At 34.8% G+C, this 20541-nt stretch overlaps 1 protein-coding gene across 3 annotated transcripts in view; it reads left to right on the top strand.

Moving 5' to 3' along the window:
* The window catches only part of LOC150087158 (RNA-binding protein Ro60), a 164579-nt gene that overhangs the window by 31598 nt on the left and 112440 nt on the right, over positions 1-20541 (top strand). For all 3 annotated transcript variants that reach the window (XR_016546902.1, XM_090372993.1, XM_090372994.1), the window contains exons 2-3: positions 64-614; positions 14274-14494. Coding sequence is in view for 2 of the 3 variants with exons in the window: in XM_090372993.1 (XP_090229119.1) it covers positions 92-614; positions 14274-14494 (744 nt within the window). In the remaining variant the exon portion in view is untranslated. The remainder of the gene's footprint in view (positions 1-63; positions 615-14273; positions 14495-20541) is intronic.

The following is a 20541-nucleotide window of genomic DNA, read 5'->3' as shown; positions in this document are numbered from 1 at the left end:
CCTTGTAAATCAATTGTATGCTGCTGCTATCAACTTCATACCAATATATTTTTCTTTTCCTAGATTGTTGAAGTTGAAAATATAAAGCAGCATGGCCGAGGGAGCCAAACCCTCATGTGGGAACTTGGCTTTCAGAAGGCTTCGTCATTTCTTATACCTTGGCACTGAAGGAAATTGCTATCATCCATGTAAACGGCGTTGTTTTCTTGATGTCCATAGCATTGAATCTCTTACTGCAGATGGAAAAGGTGAGGAAGTGGTTAAAGAAATTAGTCGTTTTGCCGAGGAAGGTTTTTCAGTGTGCCCAGATGCCCTGCCCTATGCTCTGGCTGTCTGTGCTCATTCTGGTGATAGTGGGACCAAATCAGCAGCTTTTGAGGCTGTCGAGAAAGTATGTTCATCATCACCTTTAATGTTTGCATTTACACGTTATTTGGAAGAAGTAAGCAAACCAACAACAGGATGGGGCAGAGCTCGACGTAGAGTGGTCAATGAATGGTACAATTCAAAAGGCGCTAAGGAGCTGGCTTTTGAGGTAACTAAAGTCGTCTCGCGCCATCAATGGACACACAAAGATCTTTTGAGACTTGCTCATGTAAAGCCTGGGACACCATGTAAGTATTTCTTATCAAATTAAGATGCTAAATTACATTTATGTAATTTCCATAATATAACTTTTAAAATTAATTGTAGTTGATATATAAGTGACTGGGTATCACTTAGTTGTTATGTAGTATGATAAAGTATAGTTAAGTTTCCATTTTTTATAAACACTTAGGTACTTTCAATCAAATTTGATTAATGCAGTTTTCAGCACTCCAGTGTTGGACCATTCGGCTACTTCTGGCTTAAAAATGTTCTAATTTATATTCCATCACAATCACTTGTCCAGAGGAGTTTACAATTAATCATTTTGACAATGAATTTAATTGTTAACTGTATTTAGCAGTCATGCAAACTTGCACCACATATCACTCAAATGTGTATGCTAGTGCACTACTTGCATTTGACTGTATTGTTATGTACAGTCAGTCCTCATATAACACGTGTTTACGCTACACGAATTCAATCATACACGATTTATAAATGAGGGAACGACGCATATAACATGAATGCAATTTGCTTATGCACAAGTTGCCTTTGTGTTTAGAGGAAATGGTAGTCGAACGTGGCGGAATCACCCCAGCTGAACATAACACAGTAGGAATGAAGAGAAGATTCTGAAAACTTATTTGTTTTTATGATTTCATGGAAGGGGAAACATGTTTAACATAATAACGTAAAAACCCACAGAATCCAGCTATCAGTATTATCGCAAATGTAATTAGATCGATTTTTATAACAGACTCCACTAGCAGGAACCACCAATAAACCTGAAATTTCAAATTGTTTTTATTGTTTTATGGTAGTGACATCCAGAGATATGCTTCAGTAAAACGTAAGCATGTAATATGTGAGAATAGTGTGTTTCCGCTTTTACTGCATTGTTTATTCAATTTCAACACGGGAGCTGTGTCATTTATTCAGTTGCTACTTGTTTGCTGTACATATATGTATATCAAGCTTGCCTCCTCATTTTTGTTCAATTTATAATTGTGCTCTATTCTCAAAAAAATGAATAAAATACTTAGAAAAAGTGTGAAAAGGAAGCATTCTGGTGAAAATACTTCAGAGAGAAAAAGAAAAGCAAAATCGATAGAAGAAAAATATGAAATTGTGAAACGCTTTGAGCGGAATGAAAGAACATGCGATATTGTGCATGCCACAGGCCGAAATGAGAATGCTGAGAACAATTAGAAAGAATGCAGAAAAAATAAAAGCAACTTTCATAGCAGGAACAATGCAAAGTATAACAAATCAGTCAGATCAAGGCACAAAGAATTGGAAGAGATGGAACGTCTTTTATCTGTTTGGATAGAAGATCAAACAAAGAAGAGATCAGGAACAAGTTTGCTTACGATAAAAGCAAAGGCATTGGCAATATTTGAAGACCTCAGAAATAAAGCTGAAACCCTCAAGAAGTGCCTCCCTTTACTGCCAGTAGTGGCTGGTTCAATAATTCAGGAAACATCAAACGCTTTCCATAATGTGAAATTATCAGGTGAAGCTGCGAGTGCAGATGAAGCAGCAGCAAAGGCATTTCCGCCAATACTTAAAAAACTAATTGAGGAAGAGGGCTATACACTGGACCAAATTTTCAACTTTGAAACTGGACTGTATTGGAAAAAAATGCCATCACGAACATATCTCAAGAGAGGAAGCATGAGCTCCAGGCTTCAAGGCTGCTAAGGATAGGTTGACCGTTATGTTAGGAGCAAATGCAAGTGGCGACTTGAAACTGAAGCCTGTTGTTTATCATGTAGCCAATCCACGAGCGTTAAAAGGGATCGTAAGGACTACTCTGGGTGTTTACTTTAGGAACAGCAGAAGAGGGTGGATGACAGGGCAGATCTTCACCAACCTTTTACTAGAAGTGTTTGAGGAAGTGTTTCGAAGCTACTGCAAAAAGAAAAATTTGGATTTTAAGATTTTAATTATTTTGGACAATGCACCAAGTCACCCTCCAACCTTTGTTGAACTGTCACCAAACATCAAAATCCTGTTTTTACCACCTAACACAACATCTCTTATCCAGCCACTTGACCAAGGAGTAATTGCTGCTTTTGAGCACTATTACACAAGACGTACATTTAAGATGCTGATAGCAGAAACAGAGGGCGGAAATGCACCAACAGTTAGACTTCTGGAAGTGATTCAACATAAAGAATGCGATTTACATAATTGTGGAGGCTTGGAACGAAGTGACAAAAAATGCTTACATGGTGTTTGGCGGCCTCTTTTACCAGATTTTATTCGTGATTTTAAAGGCTTTGATCCTGTAAACAAGCTTTCTAAATTAAAAGCACATTGTGTTGCCCTCGCAAAGCAGGTTGGCTTTGTGGAATTGGAGGAAGATGATTTAGAAGAGTTGCTTCAGTCTCATGAAGAAGAACTTTCAACTGAAGAACTGCAACAACTTGTTGCTGGAGGGCAGGTGAAAGATGAGGAAGACTAAGTTGAATGCCCGAACGCCACCATAAAACTGCTTTCTATTTCAGAGTTCAGTTTTAAATTCATTTGAGAAAAGCATGCAATGGCTAGAAGATAAAGATTATAATGCAGAAAGAAGCAGAAGAGCACTTCATACAATTTGATCTGCTTTGGAGCCATATAAGCAGCTGCTTTGTGAAAGGTGCCTCCGTAGCCAGTTGGGCAGGAGCGGCAGTGCGTAGCACATGCTTCTTGATTAGACTGGGGTTCGAGCCCATGACCACCAAATACGGAGGATGCGGAAAGGTCAGGGAATGACCACCGCATATTCCTGGAGCAATATGGCCTTAGTTGCTAATGCTCCTAAAAACCAAATAACAACAACAACAGCTTTGTGAAAGAAGGAAGATTGCGAAACAACAGAAACTAGATGTCTTTTTTATGAAAACACCAAAGAAAGAGACAGAAAATGAGCCACAGCCGTGTAGTTCTGGCGTGACCACATTTCGTCCAAAGTCCTCATCGGCATCTCCTCCACCTCCCAGTTCTGATAATGATGACAATCTGCCGCCACTTTCTCCATAATTCCGCTGCTTCAACCCTTTCTCAAGCCCTTTCCCTCAAGCTGTCTTCATTTATTTTTAAGGTAAGAATCTAAATTTAAATGATTAAATTATTAATTTTACATTTTTCAACTGTGTGTTTTATTATGATTATTTATTGTATTTGGTTACAAACGTGTATCTAATCTTTGGTGGTCGGCAACTAACCCTATTTTTCCCATAGGGCCTGTTATTTATATTGCACGAGGGTTTCTAGGAACACAACTATCGTGTTATACGAGGACTGACTGTATTTTGTTGTAATAGCTACTACTTGTCTGTATTGTAATGTAACAATACTGAACAGGAAAAAATTATTCAACATGTTTTCTGTATACAGGTATCATTTCAATAAATGGACAATATTACGAGAGCTGTTCATTAAAGACTGATTATTTATTTTTTTCCACACCATACCTTTATTGATCAACCATTTTCAAAGTAGTCCCCATTTGGTGAAATGCACTTACTCCAATGTTTCTAACATTCTTCAAAAACATGGTCAGAGCCATTTTTTGACAGCATTTGAGAATTGCCTCCGATGTCTTTATAACTTCTGATGACTGGAAATGCTTTGCTCGCAGCTCATTCTTTAACTTTGAAAATAAAAAAAAATCGCAGGGTGCAAGGTCAAGGCTGTAGGGGGATGAGGCATTAATGCTGGCTATGTACTCTATGAGCAGTGTGAGGCCTTGCATTGTTGTGATGTAACATCCACCTGCCTTTGTGCATTGTGGTCATTTGTGATGAATGTGATCCCAAAGTGTGCAGTACAGTTGTGTAATAAGGTTTTGTAACCATCATATGACATGGCACAGCATGCTGGTAAACCATTCCCCAAATGTCAAAAAAAAAAAAAAAAAAAGCTGACTGTACATTTCCTAATAGAAGCCACAAATTTTTATTTTTTTTCAGTGTTGACTATGATATAGACTTCCTAACAGTTTTATTTCTTGCCCTCTGGGTTGAAATGATGAAGCCACGTTTCTTCTGTTATTATCACATTGTGCAGAACCTCAACATCTTCAGTAACCATCTGTTGCAGATCTTGACAAACTTCCATGCGAACTTGCTGTTGCTTAGCTATGAGTAGTTTTAGAACCCAGTGTATGCAAACACATCGTATGCAAATGGTGTTGAAGAATACCGTGCATGTTCCTACTGATATTCTCAATATCTCTGCCAGTTGCCTTAATGTTATATGATGATCTATCATGATTATGGAAGCAGTATTTATGGTTTTTGTGGTGGCAGCAGTGGTTGGCGCTCTAGGACCAATTTTTGTAATTGAATCATGTCCACCTTTAAACATTCTAACCACCAACAAGATGTGCTATATGGAAGCATAGATCGACCATATTCCTCTTTTAACACTTCATATCTGTCAGCTGATGTTTTCTTGAGATGGAAACAAAATTTGAGAACAGTATACTGTTCCTTGCTTGTCATGTCCATTGTTATGTAGGCAAAACTGAACAAGCATAAATTTGACCAACAGCCAAGGTCATGTGCAAGAGTCAGCTGCTCAGTTGCTATGTGATGTAGCTTGATTTTGTCTTAAATTCACAGCTCGGCTAGAAATAGCAAGCAGCACAATTGTTCACAAAAAAAATTGATCATTCTTTATTGAACAGTCCTCGTAATACATGCAAACATTAAACAACTCCTCCGCTCATCCATATGCTCACCTGATGCATCTGGCAACCCTTGGTTTTGGATTTATTTCAGCTCCACCACATAGTTCACAGTATGAATATTTTTTAGTTTGAAAATGCTTTGGTAACTAACTTTACGGTCGTAAGCTGGATATGATTGATTGGGCTGTTATTCTTTGTTGTGTTCTTTTCACCTGTGAGAGTTCTTCTATAACAGAAGGCTGTCAGCAGTCTGGTGTCAGTACTAAGAGCCTGCTACACAACTATCCTTGCCAAAAGATGTGCCAATCCTTGGCAGAGTATCATAAAACAAAGAACTAAAACAAAAATAAATAAATAAAAAAAAATAATAATAAAACAGAGAACTCTCAGTTCAACCTGACATCCAATAGATTGATCAGAAAAATACTATGCCCGAGGCTGGATTTCTTGTATCAAGAAATATCTTCTTGTTCTGTATCAAGGCTCAACCAGAATTAGTTGAGCCTTGATACAGAACAATGTGTTGTATAGCAGAACTGTGATTATCTGTGCCTTGATTGACTATGCATTTGATTATCTTTGATGGTGCCTTTTATTTTTTTTTGGTATTTAACTTTTTATGTTGACAATATCCATGAATTTTATTAGAAACTAGCAAGTAATTGAATGTTCTGTAGAGTGTAAAATAATAGAGGTTACGGTATTTATTTGTACTTATAAAATAAATATACTATTTCTCCTCCCTACACTTGTTTGTTATTTGATTTTTAGGAGCATTAGCAACTAAGGCCATATTGCTCCGGGATATGCGGTGGTCATTCCCTGACCTTTCCGTATTTGGTGGTGACGGGCTCGAACCCTGGTCTAATCAAGAAGCGTGTGCTACGCACTGCTGCTCCTTCCCACCTGGCTATGGAGGCGCCCTACACTTGTGAAACTGGTTTTGTTTAAATTGTAGTGAATCAGTTTGTTTTTATACTCTGTACAGATAAATACATGTACTATAAAATGTGAACTAAATGTAGACATGTCATTTTGAAGTTAGACAAAATTAAAATTGCTGAATGAATTTAAAGAGAGGAAAAGTGTTTCTAAATGAGCTACTGAAATTTGGAATTGACATCCCAAAATTTTGAGATGTTTATAAGGAAAAAGCATTAAAATCATCTGTTTAATTATTGGTTACATTTTATGGAATTTCTGAAAGGAAAACTTTGAATATAAATCATCCAAGCTTGTGATGGTATGACACTGGCTGTTTTTTTTTTTTTTTTAAATAAATTTGTGCCATCAGTCCACCCACATTCCAAACCAAAAGACTTACAGGAAAAAAAGGTGTTCTTTTACTATTTAATGCACCTTCTCATCCAATGGATTCAGTGCTGACCACTGAGAATGAACAAATTTATATGGTTTTTCCCCTCCAAATGCAATTTCCTTAATACAGTTGTAGGTGGAGTTGCGAAGTATTTGAAGAGAAGTTTTTGACAATTTGTTTGTTTCATTGCAGGAGAACAACAATAAAAAAAAGTTATAAATGTAGACCAGCATAACCTAACTTTTTTTTTTTTTTTTTTTCCCCGACCCAGTGCCACCTTACAAAATCTTTTTCTGCCCAACACCCCCCCCCTCAGAAGTATATACCAATGCTTCTTATATATTTTGTCATTAAAATATGAATAATGCATAAAAGGTATTTTCAGAGATTATTACTGATTGTTTTTATCATGCCTTTTTATTGCACTTAGATTACACATTGAATTCTTAGTATGATTTATTAACATACATAGTTATAGAAAAGTAAATAAAATGAGATTTATTATAAAATGCTAGTGTGATCCTTGAGCTTGAGTTTTGGCTAACTTCACAATATCTGGAATATACTTGGATAGTAATAGTCTTAAGTCACCATCACTAACAATATCCAAACTGTTTTGATTTTTCACTAGTATGTGATTCACTGTGCTAAATCCTCATTCGATGAGATAAGAAGATGGAAAGGCAATATAAAGAAGTTTTTATTTTCTCCATAGAACAGGAAATTTCACATGTTTTAGCCACATGACTTGATGTCCTCTCCTGTTGAATATTTCCTTTGATTCTTCATCTTGAAGCTCAACAATTTCTTTTTGCAAACTAAGTTCTTGGTCTTTCTGCTTTGCAAATGAATGGATTTGTTACCCAGACAGGTATTTCCAAATCAATCAAATCTTTAAAGTGATTCCCAAAGTCACTTTCCAGTGACTGCAGATGTAAGCAGTTTTCATCCAACTCAGTCTAAATAGGATGTTTTTATGCTGCTCATGGTAGGAAACTGCAAAAAAACTTTTCTGCCAATATTATGTTTAAACAACTCCAACTTCATGATGAAAGTAGATATCACAGTTTTTGCCTTAACTAAATTGAAATTATTACCCTGACGCTGCATATTCATTTTGTCATAAATGTCTGCCAAATATGCCACATCTCCTTGCAAAAGTTTAACTTTCTCGCATAATTCAGACTGCAGAAATTCTATAACGGTGTCAAATAAAATACAGAAACATTTCAAGCATGAGCCTCTGGAGAGACAACGCACTTCAGTATGAAGAACACGTTCAAACTCCTCATCATTGTCTTCACAAAGCTGATGGAACAATCTGCTATTTAATGAATGTGCTTTAATCTTGTTTATCACTGATATTATGATGGGCATAGTTGAATGAAGCCATTGACTTAGCTTTTCGGCAACAAGATGTTGACGATGAATGACACAGTGGATAGAAAATAGATTTGGAATTTTTTTTCTTAAAAATGTGATTAAATAAAATTAAACTTAAATGCTTCAATTATTGCATCAGATCGCCAAATGTCAGCACCCCCCTAATGAACCCAAATGCCCCCTAAAGTTTGTAGTCATGCTAATGTCCCCTGAAGGGCTATAGCACTCCTCAGGGGAGCGCTACTGCCCACATTGGGATTCACTGATGTAGACCATAAAAGATGCAGTATTTTTTGCTGAAAAGCTGTGGAATGATGTGTTACCTATCACTGTTCAAGGGGAAAAATATTAAACCAAAATTTGACACAAATAGGCATGGAAAAAGTAATCCACTGAAAGCTGCTTTTAAGCAGCAAAAGGTGTTTCAAATTTTCAAAATGTGTACAAATAAAATCTTAATTAGGGATTTGATGTTGATCATAAACAGGAAAGGCATTAACCCATTGGAGAGAACCATGATGATGATGAAGAAATTGAGAATAGATGTCTAACAAAGGAACCTTCTGTTTTAGCTGAAGTTAAATTCAAATGGAGTGATAATAGAGATTCAGAGTGCTTGTTCCTGCAGGGTGGGGTATATTGCAACCCAGGCTATTGAGGTGATGGATGCCTTTTTCTTCTTTACAGAATTCCTAGACACATTTATGGAAAAATAGAACAAATATATGCTAATACAGTTTCAGCAGGAGAAAAAAAAAAAGCTAATATGTGATTATTTCCTACAAGTTAATTTTATGTTCTGTTTTTGTTTTAAATTTCAAAATTGTTATGCACATAAATTTCTCTTGTAGGTAGTGTATATATAGTATACTGCACATACAAATGGAGCATTTCATGTGAATAAATTAATTTATTTTATTATATGTACCTATGTTGTATATGATTATATGTACCTATGTTGTGTACAAATTATGAATTTTTATACAGTATTTCTTGAATAATTTGAACTTTTTAATGAACCATGTTTTTTTTTTTTATTATTCACCATCCTGCTCCCTCTCATTGTCATGGATTTAACCCCGGGGGGGGAGGTGGGCGGCTCACATCTGGTAAGTATGGGCTTGGCACACCCAGGGTCCTGAGCTGGATATCATCATTCTTCTCTTTCTTGGTGATTCCCTTTTGATTCTTCTCTCTCTCTCTCTCTCTCAGGGTAATTTAGAAATTTTTTTTTTAAAGCCTCAGGCTTCCTTACACCATATGCTAATAATAATAATCAAAGTTCCAATATTTTGTTTGAGATCTTAAATCATTTCTACCATTCTGCAGAATGTTTTCAGCAATTTAAGGTACTTTAAGCACTTTCTTAGGGCAACAAAATTACAGTGATGGAAAAATGTCAGGGTACTCACTTTTGACTTATTTCTTTAGAAATGATTGTGTGTTGGCCAGTATCTTTCTCCTCATATTGTTAATAGTATGTGCAGAGCACCATGCTTTGCCACTGTTGTACCAGTATTTAATGCCAACAATATGTTGGTAAATTGTGTGGAAAATTCTCCTTAAATTATGCAAGGTTTGAGAGTTAAGTAATTGTAATAGCCATACAGTGTAAGGAAACCACATGCTTTTGCTGCACTGGCTGGTACAAACAAAAAATAAATAAAAATAGAGTAGATAAGAAAATATAAATTATTTGCTTCCCTCCTCTCACAGGTAACCTATCCAGTTAACCTTTGAATTTAATCAAACTGTCAGCCTCGACTATCTGTGAAGGCAACCTGTTCCATCAATCAGTGACTCACTGGCTAAAAGAAAACTTCCTACAATTTAGTCTAAACCTCTTCCTCTGTAATTTGAATTTATGCCATTAGTTCTGTAATTCTCTATAACAGTAAGAATTCCACCTTTGTTCATTTTGCTAACCCCTCTTAGAGCTTTATAAACCTCATTCAGTTCATCTCTGAGTTGCCTGGTTGTCAAGCTCAGTAGCTCACATATACGGAGTCTTTCCTCATATGGTAATGATTTTTCTGATCTCACCGTGCAAGTTGCCCATCTTTGGACCCTTTCAAAAGCTCAGTCTTTTTTTTGGATGAGGTCTCCATACTTAAACATATTATATAGTAATAGAGGCATGTGATGCAAGAAAGTAAGCATTGAGCTTATGCAGCATCAGCCAAAAAAAAAACAAAAAAAAAAAAACACAATTTCACGCAAACATTCCCTCTAAAAGTTCGCCCAGTTCCTCCTTGAATTTATTTAAGCTATCAACTTCCACAACAACAGATGGAAGTTTGTTCCACTAAAGGCAAATTTCCGCACATCTATTCTACAACTGTGTTTCCTCAATTTGAATTTATGCTCCCTCAGGTTCATAATCTGGGCAAGTAGAAGAATCCCATCAGAATTCAGCATGCTCAATCCATTCAAGGCATTATACACCTCAATCAGATCACCTTGCAGGTGCCTAGTCTTCAGCTGCTGCTATTTGCAGAACTTAAGCCTTCCTTGATAAGAGGACCCTGTCGTTCCCCTCACCAATCTTGTCACCCTTTGTACATGCTCAAGCAAGTCTACATCCTTCCTAAAATGAGGTCTCCAACCTGTATGCAGTACTCAAGGCATGGCCTGACCATTGCATTATACAAAGGGATAATCACCTCCTTTTCCCTGCTAGCAAAATTCCTTTATATCATTAACAAAATCCCATGACCTGTTCTGGCAGCCTGTCTGCATTGCTCACAAAACTTCATATATGACTGTACAATCACTCCCAGGTCTTTCATTTTCTACAACCCTAGTGTAGTACCACACAGTTGGTACTACACTTAGTATTCCAAATGTGGTCTTATAATTGCCTTATATAGTGGGATTATGATCTCCACATCTTTACAGGATAATATTTGATAAATCATCGATAGGACACCATTGTTTTTTCTGACTGCCTCTTTACACTGCTCAGAAAACTTCATATCTGCCTGTATTATACTCCAAGGCCTCTTTTGCCCTCTACTGTTTTTAATTCATCCCCACGAAATGTATAATTTATTTTGGAGTTGCTATTCCTCAAGTGTAAGACTTTGCATTTTGCTGATTTGATACCTAGCTGCCCCTTTTCTGGCCATTCTTGCAGTCAGTTCAAGTCATCCTGAAGGAGTGCTGTTTAGCAATAATCATTAACTACTTGACCAATCTTTGTCTTCTGAAAATTTTGACATCAAGCCTTCCATCCTGTTAGAAGGCTTGATGTCAAATTTCATTTCATTTATAATCAGCACAGATAGTGGTCTAGCATTATTGTGCAACAGGAACCATCCCCCTTTTTCTTGAACCTTAGGTTTTAATCAGTGAATTCTTTTAACCAAACAATCTAAAACTTATATATAGTACTCCTTAATCATTGTCTTGTTTAGCGGAACAAATTCCATGTGATTGAATCCCTCGTTAAAGAAAGTGATGAATATCACTTTGGTTTGTGAAAATAAATTTTTTGTGCCTCAGAGAACATCTTTATCGCCATTTTATGCTCTGTTTCTTTTTTTCTGGATCATATTCAAAACATCATTACTATTGGCTTGTTATGATCAAATCCAGCAAGGGGAGATCATCAACACCTTGTGGTGTTGATGATCCAACAAGTTTGACCCAAGAAACAATTTTGAATTGTTGTCAATAGATCCTGGAAAATGAGTAATTAACAAGCATACCATAACAGTAATACTAAACCGTGGATCTAATCCCAATGAAAATTGTCACATTTTTTTCATAACTTTTGTTATGATCAAAATCCAGCAAGGAGAGATCATTAACACCTTGTGTGTGCTCCTCTTGTTCAGGTTGTTGATGTGAAGTTTGGCCCAAGCAACAATTTTGAATTGTTATCAATAGATCCTGGAAAATGGGTAATAAACAAGCATACCATAACATTAATCCCCATGAAAAATGTCACTTTTATTTTGTAACTCAGTGTAAATTTTGAGATTGTTGTCAGTTGAAAAAAGTTTTTAAAAGTCTTAAAAAATCAAGTGAAAAAAAAGGTTTTTCTTTCCTAACCGAAAAACCTTATTGCATTCCACCTTATGTTTTAAGTTTTGTTTGTGATTGTAAAATGCCTAGGAATGTATTAAATGTTAAACAAATTCACATGAATACATGACGTTTGTTAATTCTTTAGAAAAGTAGAAAAATGTTAGTGTAATGGAAGAGATATTTTTGAGAGCATTTGAAAGAAAAACATTGGATGAAACTACTAGGAGTTGTTTTAATAGGCAGAGGACTTTCTTTGGGGTGGGGGGGGGGTACAGAAAAGTTCAAACTACTTGATTAGTGGCAATTTTATGATGAGTTTGGAAATGATTGCAGAATGTAATGTTCTTTTGAAAGAACACAGCACAGTATATGGCAGTCCACACAGTAGCAGAAAAACGATGTATTTTTCAGTAATTTGCAATGCATATACCAGGTTGATGGGTTCAGCAGTTTTCAAAGAAATTTTTTGTGAATTAAAATTAGAAATATTCTAATTGTGTTGATTCAACCCTTGACATATCTACTAATGATCAGTTATTATTATTAATATTATTAGATATATCAGTGAAAATAGACCAACAGATTTTTTCTTTTTTAACAGTAATTGTGGTCACAAAGCCAAGAGAATGGCAAACAACGCTGCAGTATGTATTTTTGTGGAAAAATGTGTTATTAATATTGCAAATTGTTGCAATCTTATAATACCATGCCACAAATATCTATAGAAGTGCTAATAAAATCAAGAATTTTTATTTATTTGAATTTATTGCTCATGCTTGTCATTGTTTGAATTCATTTGGGAAGTGTGCAACAGTGTTGTGAACAATCATTTATTTTTATTCATTTTATTACTTCATTTATTTTTATTGGTGGCAAATGCCATAGCTTTTGTTTTCTGCATCCATAAGTTGAAGAAATTATTTGAAAGAACATTTAAGTATAGAACGTAAATTAATAAAGCAGCTTTCTGGCACAAGATAGTGAGCACATGATGTGATTCATTATAGTTAGGACAAAATCTGCAGGTGGTGAAAGGTCATCCACTAGTTTTTCTCTCACGCACTCATGTTGTAGTACCATCCATTCTCATCAACAAACTGTTGGTCTAAGAAAATAGTGCTTGCTTTCAGCAGTTGGTACTATGAATTATGTGGATGAAAGGTATGTGGAGTGAGAGAGAAGAGGGACGCTGGTGAATGACCTTCAACTTCCTGCAGATTTTTTTTTTTTCTGACTCTAGCAAAAATTCAGATCACTGTTTTGGCTTGTTTAGAATGGATAATAAATAATCCCAACAAAAGAAGTATTGAAAAAAAAAAAAAAAACTAGTGGAATAAAAAATAAAATGAAGATATATAGTTTGTGTAATAATGATTTTAATATGGAAAGACATACTGGAACATTTTGATAAACAAATGCAAATCTAATTTAGGTTACTCATTTATACAAATCGGTGATGGAATATTTGTATGAGCTTAAAAGTTATTTTCAGTTGGGCAAAATCTATTTCTATTACAGTATTTTAAAGATAGTAAAGAACACTTCTCAGGGTATAAAAGATCTGAAGAGTATAAGATTGGTCAGGAATGCAAGTGAGAGTGAAAAAAAAATAAAATTTTTTAATATGTTAAAATGGGAAACCAGAATATATTTTTATAAGAAAAATTTAGTTTTGTTGAGTTCAAAAAAATGTTTATAGCAAAACTTTATTAGAAAATAGAAAAAATCTAAAAAAATTGTCATTTGTTATGTTAAGGATTTAAAAAAAAAATCGGCATAAAGAACTGCAATTTAAAAATTATATCCACACCAATGAAAAACTTTTGGTGCTGGATGTGTTTAAATTGGTGAAATAGGTTAATTTCTAGGAGTACAAATAATTCTTAGACGTTATGTGGTACCACTTCTTGTATGACTTCTTGTGACTGAATTGCTGTCCATATTACAGTATATGAAGTTGAAGTGTAGTAATTGGGGAAGGTGGTAAATTTTCATGTGCTAAGGGCACCATAGCCCGAAATCTGTCCCTGATGATGTACATCAGCCTTTGAATAGAGGTGAACTGTGTTTTGAATGTCTTCATATGAACATGTAATTTGTTATTATGAGATTTCTTATTTAATTCAAGCTCTATTAATTAGTAATAAGTGTTAATTTTTTTGTTATACTTTATTATAGTGCACGTGTTTTACTGCCTTGAATTAATTTTTAATGAAATCTCTGAAACACATCAGTAATAACATAATTTTTTTTTTATTTGTTTATTTTTAGCTGTGGCTGTTGTATTCAAGTACCTCATTAAAGGGCTTGAAGCAATTCAAAAGGAATATGGCACAGAAAACAGTGCTTCTGAAGTAAGTGAAGTGGTTTCGTATCTCAGAGGTGTTTATGAGGTAAAGCACACAACAGATACACAGGCAGCTGCACGACTGATAGAAATACATGACCTTAGCTTTGATCATGTTCCTACAACTTTGCTCAAGTCCAAAGAGGTAAGTTTTATAGATAAATGTGTATTGATAATCACCTTAGACAGTTCACTGGATTGAACCTGTTAGCAATTGTTCAGATCAGTTGTGTACAGTCATTAATGGCAAAGGGAATTGTCTGAGACTCCTTTAGCTGGTAAGGAGAGGATTGGTTTAACCTCATACTGTTTGATAACAGTATGAGGTTAAAGAGATAATGAAGTATGGTTCTTCCTAGAAAAGTAATTTAACTGTAGCACTTAAATTTTTTTTTTTTTTTTTTTTTTTATGAAAATCCTAAACATGAGAGGTATTAGAACCTACATTACTTAGTACCATGCATGAGTTGGAGGTTGAGAAGTTGAAAGAAGATATTTGTTGACATTAGACTGGAATTTCTGTAGATTGTAATTTTTAGTAAAGATAGCAACAGTTTATTATGTTTTCAAGAATAATAAATGAATGTTTTGAATAATAATAATATAATTAAGCTTCACCATGCAGTGGTGATGCTGGAAGTGTGTGTGCCTTCCTAATATAAATACATTTTTACTTATTATAGTTTTTTTTTTTTATTGTATTTACAGAGTTATGTGAGAAATTGTCTAGTTCCACACTGTGTTTGTGCTACTTTTTAATATTTATTGATGCTAGTGTGGGAACCTGACAGGTACTAGTGCTACAGTGCTTGGAATTGTTTGTTTCTAGTTCAAGTTATTTAAAGAACTCTCCCATGTGATCTAGCAGTGTATTCTACCAGTGTGAGATAGCAACAGTTTATTATGTTTTGAATAATAATGAATGCATTATTATTCAAATATAGAACATAATATTCACTCAAAATAGATAGCCAGCACATGAATATTTGAACTTTACATGCCTCATGATGTGCCAAATTTGAAATAAATTTTGAAAAAAAAATTGAAAATTGAAGTGAATAATAGTGTATCTTTCTCTCTCTGTCTCTGTGTGCACGCATGTATGCACACAGGTTAGAAAAATATGAAAGGTTCTGGGAGAGGCCTTTGCACAGCAGAGGGTCAGCAATGGCTAAAAAGAAGTAAAACCTATATAAATTATACACCACTACACCGAGAAGTCAGCTGTTCACAGCCATTGGCAAATATTAAGGCATATTCCCGATGCAGGCATTGGTTCTGGGCAACCTATTTTTTACCGTAAGAATCCTATTAGAGAATTAGGAGAGAGCGATTTTCCTTTATCTCCGAAATTCATCTGTTCATTTCGAAGAAATGAATCATACACACTTTCACTAAATTTCACCTGTCTCTGTTTACATGATAGCTACAGGTGGTCCCTAATTTCAGTTTTGTTTTAACTGCTGCGCAAGTAACCTTACAGTGTCTAAGAAGAAATCCTTGAGTGTAGTGTGAAAAAGTGGAAGTGCTTAATAGTGTAGATCGGAGTGTTAAAAAAAGAAAAAGAAATTGCTTTAAAATTTGGTACCCTTGCCAGTAGTATTAAAAAACTGTTTCAATTTTCAAAGTGTTTGAGGAAACAGGACCCAGTCCGAAGCGTGCGAAATTATGCCTTTGGGAAGATGTAGACGAAGCAGTTTTTAAGTGGGTAAAGTTGATTCAAGACCAAAACAGGCCAATATCAGGGCTATTAATAAAAAAAAAAAAAAGGCTATGGAGTACTCATCTTTTCTAGGGTACTAAATATTTTAAGCCAGTTTCGAGTAAGCCATAACACATTTTAAAGTGTGTTATGGCTTACTCGAAAAACTTTTCTGATTAAAGTGGAGTTGCAATCGAAGAAGACCATACCCATTGGAAGGAAACAGTTTTTTGAAAAAAATGATATAGAGAATTAAGAGTCCAAAGACATTCAATGTTGATGAAACAGGTCTATTTTTTTAAATGTTTGCTGAACAAGACACTGACTTTTAAAGGTGATAAATGTGTAGGTGGTAAAAATAGTAAGGAGAGAATTACTACACTCTCGTTTGCAAATATGGCTGGTAATGAAAAACTGAAGCTTTTGGTAATAAGAAAAAAGTAACCAACCCCTATGTTTCAAACGAGTAAAGTCGTTAGAGTTGGACTACAACAAAAAATCTTGATTGACAAGTGAAATTTGAGCAGTGGATTTTAAATTTCAATAGAAAGATGACCAAAGAAAACAAAAATTGTGTTGAATGTCGACAACTGCTCTGCCCACCTTTGCTCGGTAATTTCGAAACTTACAAGTGTGAAGCTTGTTTTCTTCCTTCTGAATAATTCGTCTTGACTGCAGCCAGTGCCAGATTTACATATAAGCTAAACAAGCTACAGCTTAGGGCCTCACGTTCCAAGGGACCTCGCTCCATCTTAAAAAATCCTTTTTTAATATTGTCACAGGTGAACAGTAAGGGAGAAGGGCCTCATACATGTTATAGCTTAGGGCCACAACAAGTTTAAATCTGGCCATGACTGCAGCCAATGAATCAAGGCATTATCAAGAATTTGAAAATGCACTACCAAAGCACATACTAAAAAAAATTATACTGAGAATAGAAACCAACCAACCGACCTATATATTCCGTTTCAGATTTGTGGATGTGCATATCCCAGTTGGCGAAAGTGTGGAGTCAAGATGTGACAGAAACAATGATTAAGAATTGTTTCACAAAAGCAGATTTTGCTAAAATATTAATTAACAGAGATGAGAGGGATGAACTACTAGAAGACATTGTGCAATCTTGGGAAGAGTTCCAAGAGATCAGTGGAGATATTGTTCTTGACAAATTTTTTGGAGTTGATAACGACATCATAGTAGCTGAATATCCAAGTGACTCCAACATTTTGGAGCGTATTTAAAGAACTAGTGACAATATTGACTGAGTTGGATGAAAATGAGGGCAATATTAAACCTTCCAAACAAGAAACGTTGGCAGCATTTTAAACTTTGCATCGAGGCCTTCAGTGGGAAGAAAATGTAACAGAAAATATATCTCAGTGGATAAAGTTTAAAAAATTTGAACATTTTTATGAACGATGTACAGTAGAATCCAGTGTATAACAAAAAATAACCAAATATTTTACTACATAATTATTAAGTGTATTAATATATTTTGTGCGTCATGTACGTAGTCATTTCTTAATATGTATGTATTAATAAATTGTTTTAAAATGTTAGAAAATGTAACCACATATATATATATATATATATATATATATTACTGAAATTATGTATGAAATTTAATATAAAATTAAAATCACAGTTAAAACGTATGCCAGTAGTATGGCAAAACTGTAGAGCGAAAATTTAACCTAAAAATTAAACATTAACAGGGAAGGGAAAAGTAAAGGTAACAAGACAAACTGTAGCCGAAAGCCTCCAAATAATTTAGAAATTCAATTTAAATCCAATTCAGAGTAAATCCATTTAAAAATTTTTAAAATAAAACCAATTATATAGAAATTTAGTGGCACCCCCAGCAAGGTACCAATTCCAAAAAACATGAAATATCACCAAGAGAGACTAAACAAAGTAACAAAATAATAATAGATTGACCATTATGCCCCATATCGACAGAGGACCATGAGGCCAATAATGGTCATGGAATTGCTAGACAAATCCAGTGCAAATCCTCTGCATTTGTGGTTTGATCGGAGGATGGAGGGGTAGTTTGGTCCTTCGATCGGTTCGCCTTTGTGATGATTTGTCTAGTGATTCAAATGCAGCAATTCCATGACCATTATTGGCCTCGTGGCCCTCTTTCAATATGAGGCATAATGGTCAGTCTATTATTATTTTGTTACTTTGTTTTATTTTAGTAGTTTGTTTAGTCTCTCTTGGTGATATTTCACATTTCTCGGAATTGGTACCTTACTGGTGGGTGCCGATAAATTTCTATATAATTGGCTTTGTATTTTAAAAATTTTAATATGGATTTACTCTGAATTGGATTTAAATTGAATTTCTAAATTATTTGAAGGCTTTTGGCTACAGTTTCTGTCTTGTTACCTTTACTTTTTCCCTTCCCTGTTAATGTTTAATTTTTAGGTTAAAATTTCGCTCTACAGTTTTGCCATACTACTGGCATATGTTTTAATTGTGATTTTAATTTTATATTAAATTTCATACATAATTTCGGTAATGTAATGGCATCATGTGGAGGATGTGTATTTTACTGCCTCTAATGATAGCTTTATATTTATTTTCTTATTTATTCTATTTTATTTTCATAATGTCATTATTCATATATATGTGTGTGTGTGTGTGTGTGTGTGTGTATATATATATATGTATGTATGTATGTAAACTTAAGTAAGAATAATGAATAAAAAAATAAAAATGCCAGCAGCATGGCGAGACAGAAGAGCGAAAATTGTGAAATTATACGTAACGATCAAACCAACAGGGAGGAAGAGAATAAAATTATTTCAGCAGAAACTCTTGAAGATAATTTAGAAAGTCTAAATACAAAGATAATAAAATATAATCAATTAAATTTTGAATAGCCAATTAAATGAAATTTAACGGCGTCCCCTCTGACGGGCAAATTTATGTGAAATATCACAAGCAGATCTCTGCTCGTGATATTTCACATAAATTGTAGTTGTTCACATCTGTGAACAACTACAATGAAATAAAATAAAACAAAAACAGAAATAGACTGACCATTATGCCCCATCTCAACAGAGGACCACAAGGCCAATAATGGTCAGGGAATCGCTGCATTTCGATCGCTAGAAAAATCACCGCAAAGGCGAATCGATCGAAAGATCAGTCCACCATCCGATCCCCAGATCGTAAGTTTGGCGATCGGATGGTGGGACCAATGCAGAGGACTTGAATAGCGTGGTCCTGATGTAACGAAAATTAAAAATAGGACAGATACAAGCACTCAAATGCAAAGCCACACCACTGACAAAAGTAATCTTAACCAGATTATATAGGCAAAACATGAACTATGGATGGCAGCACAGGTGTAGCATTAGCAAATCAGCCCACTACTGTCATGTGATATACATATATTTGAATAATGTTTGAAATAATTGAAAACTGAATCTTACATAAAAAAAGGGGTAAAGCATACATCAGAGGCAACAAAAAGCATTTTCCTCTACATGACGCTTGAGATATAAACTTAAGTAAGAATAATGAATAAAAATAAATAAAAAACTGTTTGTGTTTACACACACACACACACACACACACACACACACACACACACACACACACACATTATGGCTGTAGGGTACGTTTTGCTAATGCAGTGTCCCTGATCCATAAGCTATGTTATCTTCTTTTTCGTACAGGCACATTCCACCCCCATATTAATTAGCTTCTTAATACAATAATTCTTTACTATTATCGTAAGCATTGTCCAGACCGTGCTCATGCCACTTAGAACTGCTTATGTATAATCTTCTCTGTAAATTCTTAAATATTTTCACTATTCCTATACCTACATTTGAACTTATGGTCTACAATCTTCATTGTTGTTTTCACTCTTCATTCACTCTTCATTTCATCTTTGTTTTTCGATATATTTTTGATTTTTATATTTTTGATTTTTATATAAATGGAGCCACAAATAATGAATACATGCTACACGGGCAGAGTAGTCTTAATTTGACCCCGGGGACACATGCTCTGTACAGTACCCCACAACATGTCTATCACTCTATACATACACAATTTACACACACAGAACAGAGCACAACAGCATCTAATGCTTCTAACTTGAATAAACATGGGATCTATAACCTTAAATACAACACATGTAAAAATAAACTGTTTAACATGTCCTCACATGCACCCGCAACACATAACAAATAATGCTACAGATCCTACCTCTTGTAAATCCAGTAATGTTATATACCTAATAACATGCAAAACTTGTAATATAAAATACGTTGGACAAACAAGTAATAAACTACATCTGAGACTAAATCTGCACAGATCAGACATCAGCAACTACAAATATAGACACAGTAATAATATAGAACAAGAAATAGAATATATGCACTTTCAAACACACAGCTTCACCAATATATACATATCCATTCTAGCACACATTAATAACACCGACATTAGAACTAAGCAAGACCAATACC

This window comes from Mastigoproctus giganteus, chromosome 4, assembly GCF_048544385.1.
Source record: "Mastigoproctus giganteus isolate SK-2022 chromosome 4, ASM4854438v1, whole genome shotgun sequence".
NCBI classification, from domain to species: domain Eukaryota; kingdom Metazoa; phylum Arthropoda; class Arachnida; order Uropygi; family Thelyphonidae; genus Mastigoproctus; species Mastigoproctus giganteus.
This window is presented reverse-complemented; position numbering and strand designations above follow the sequence as displayed.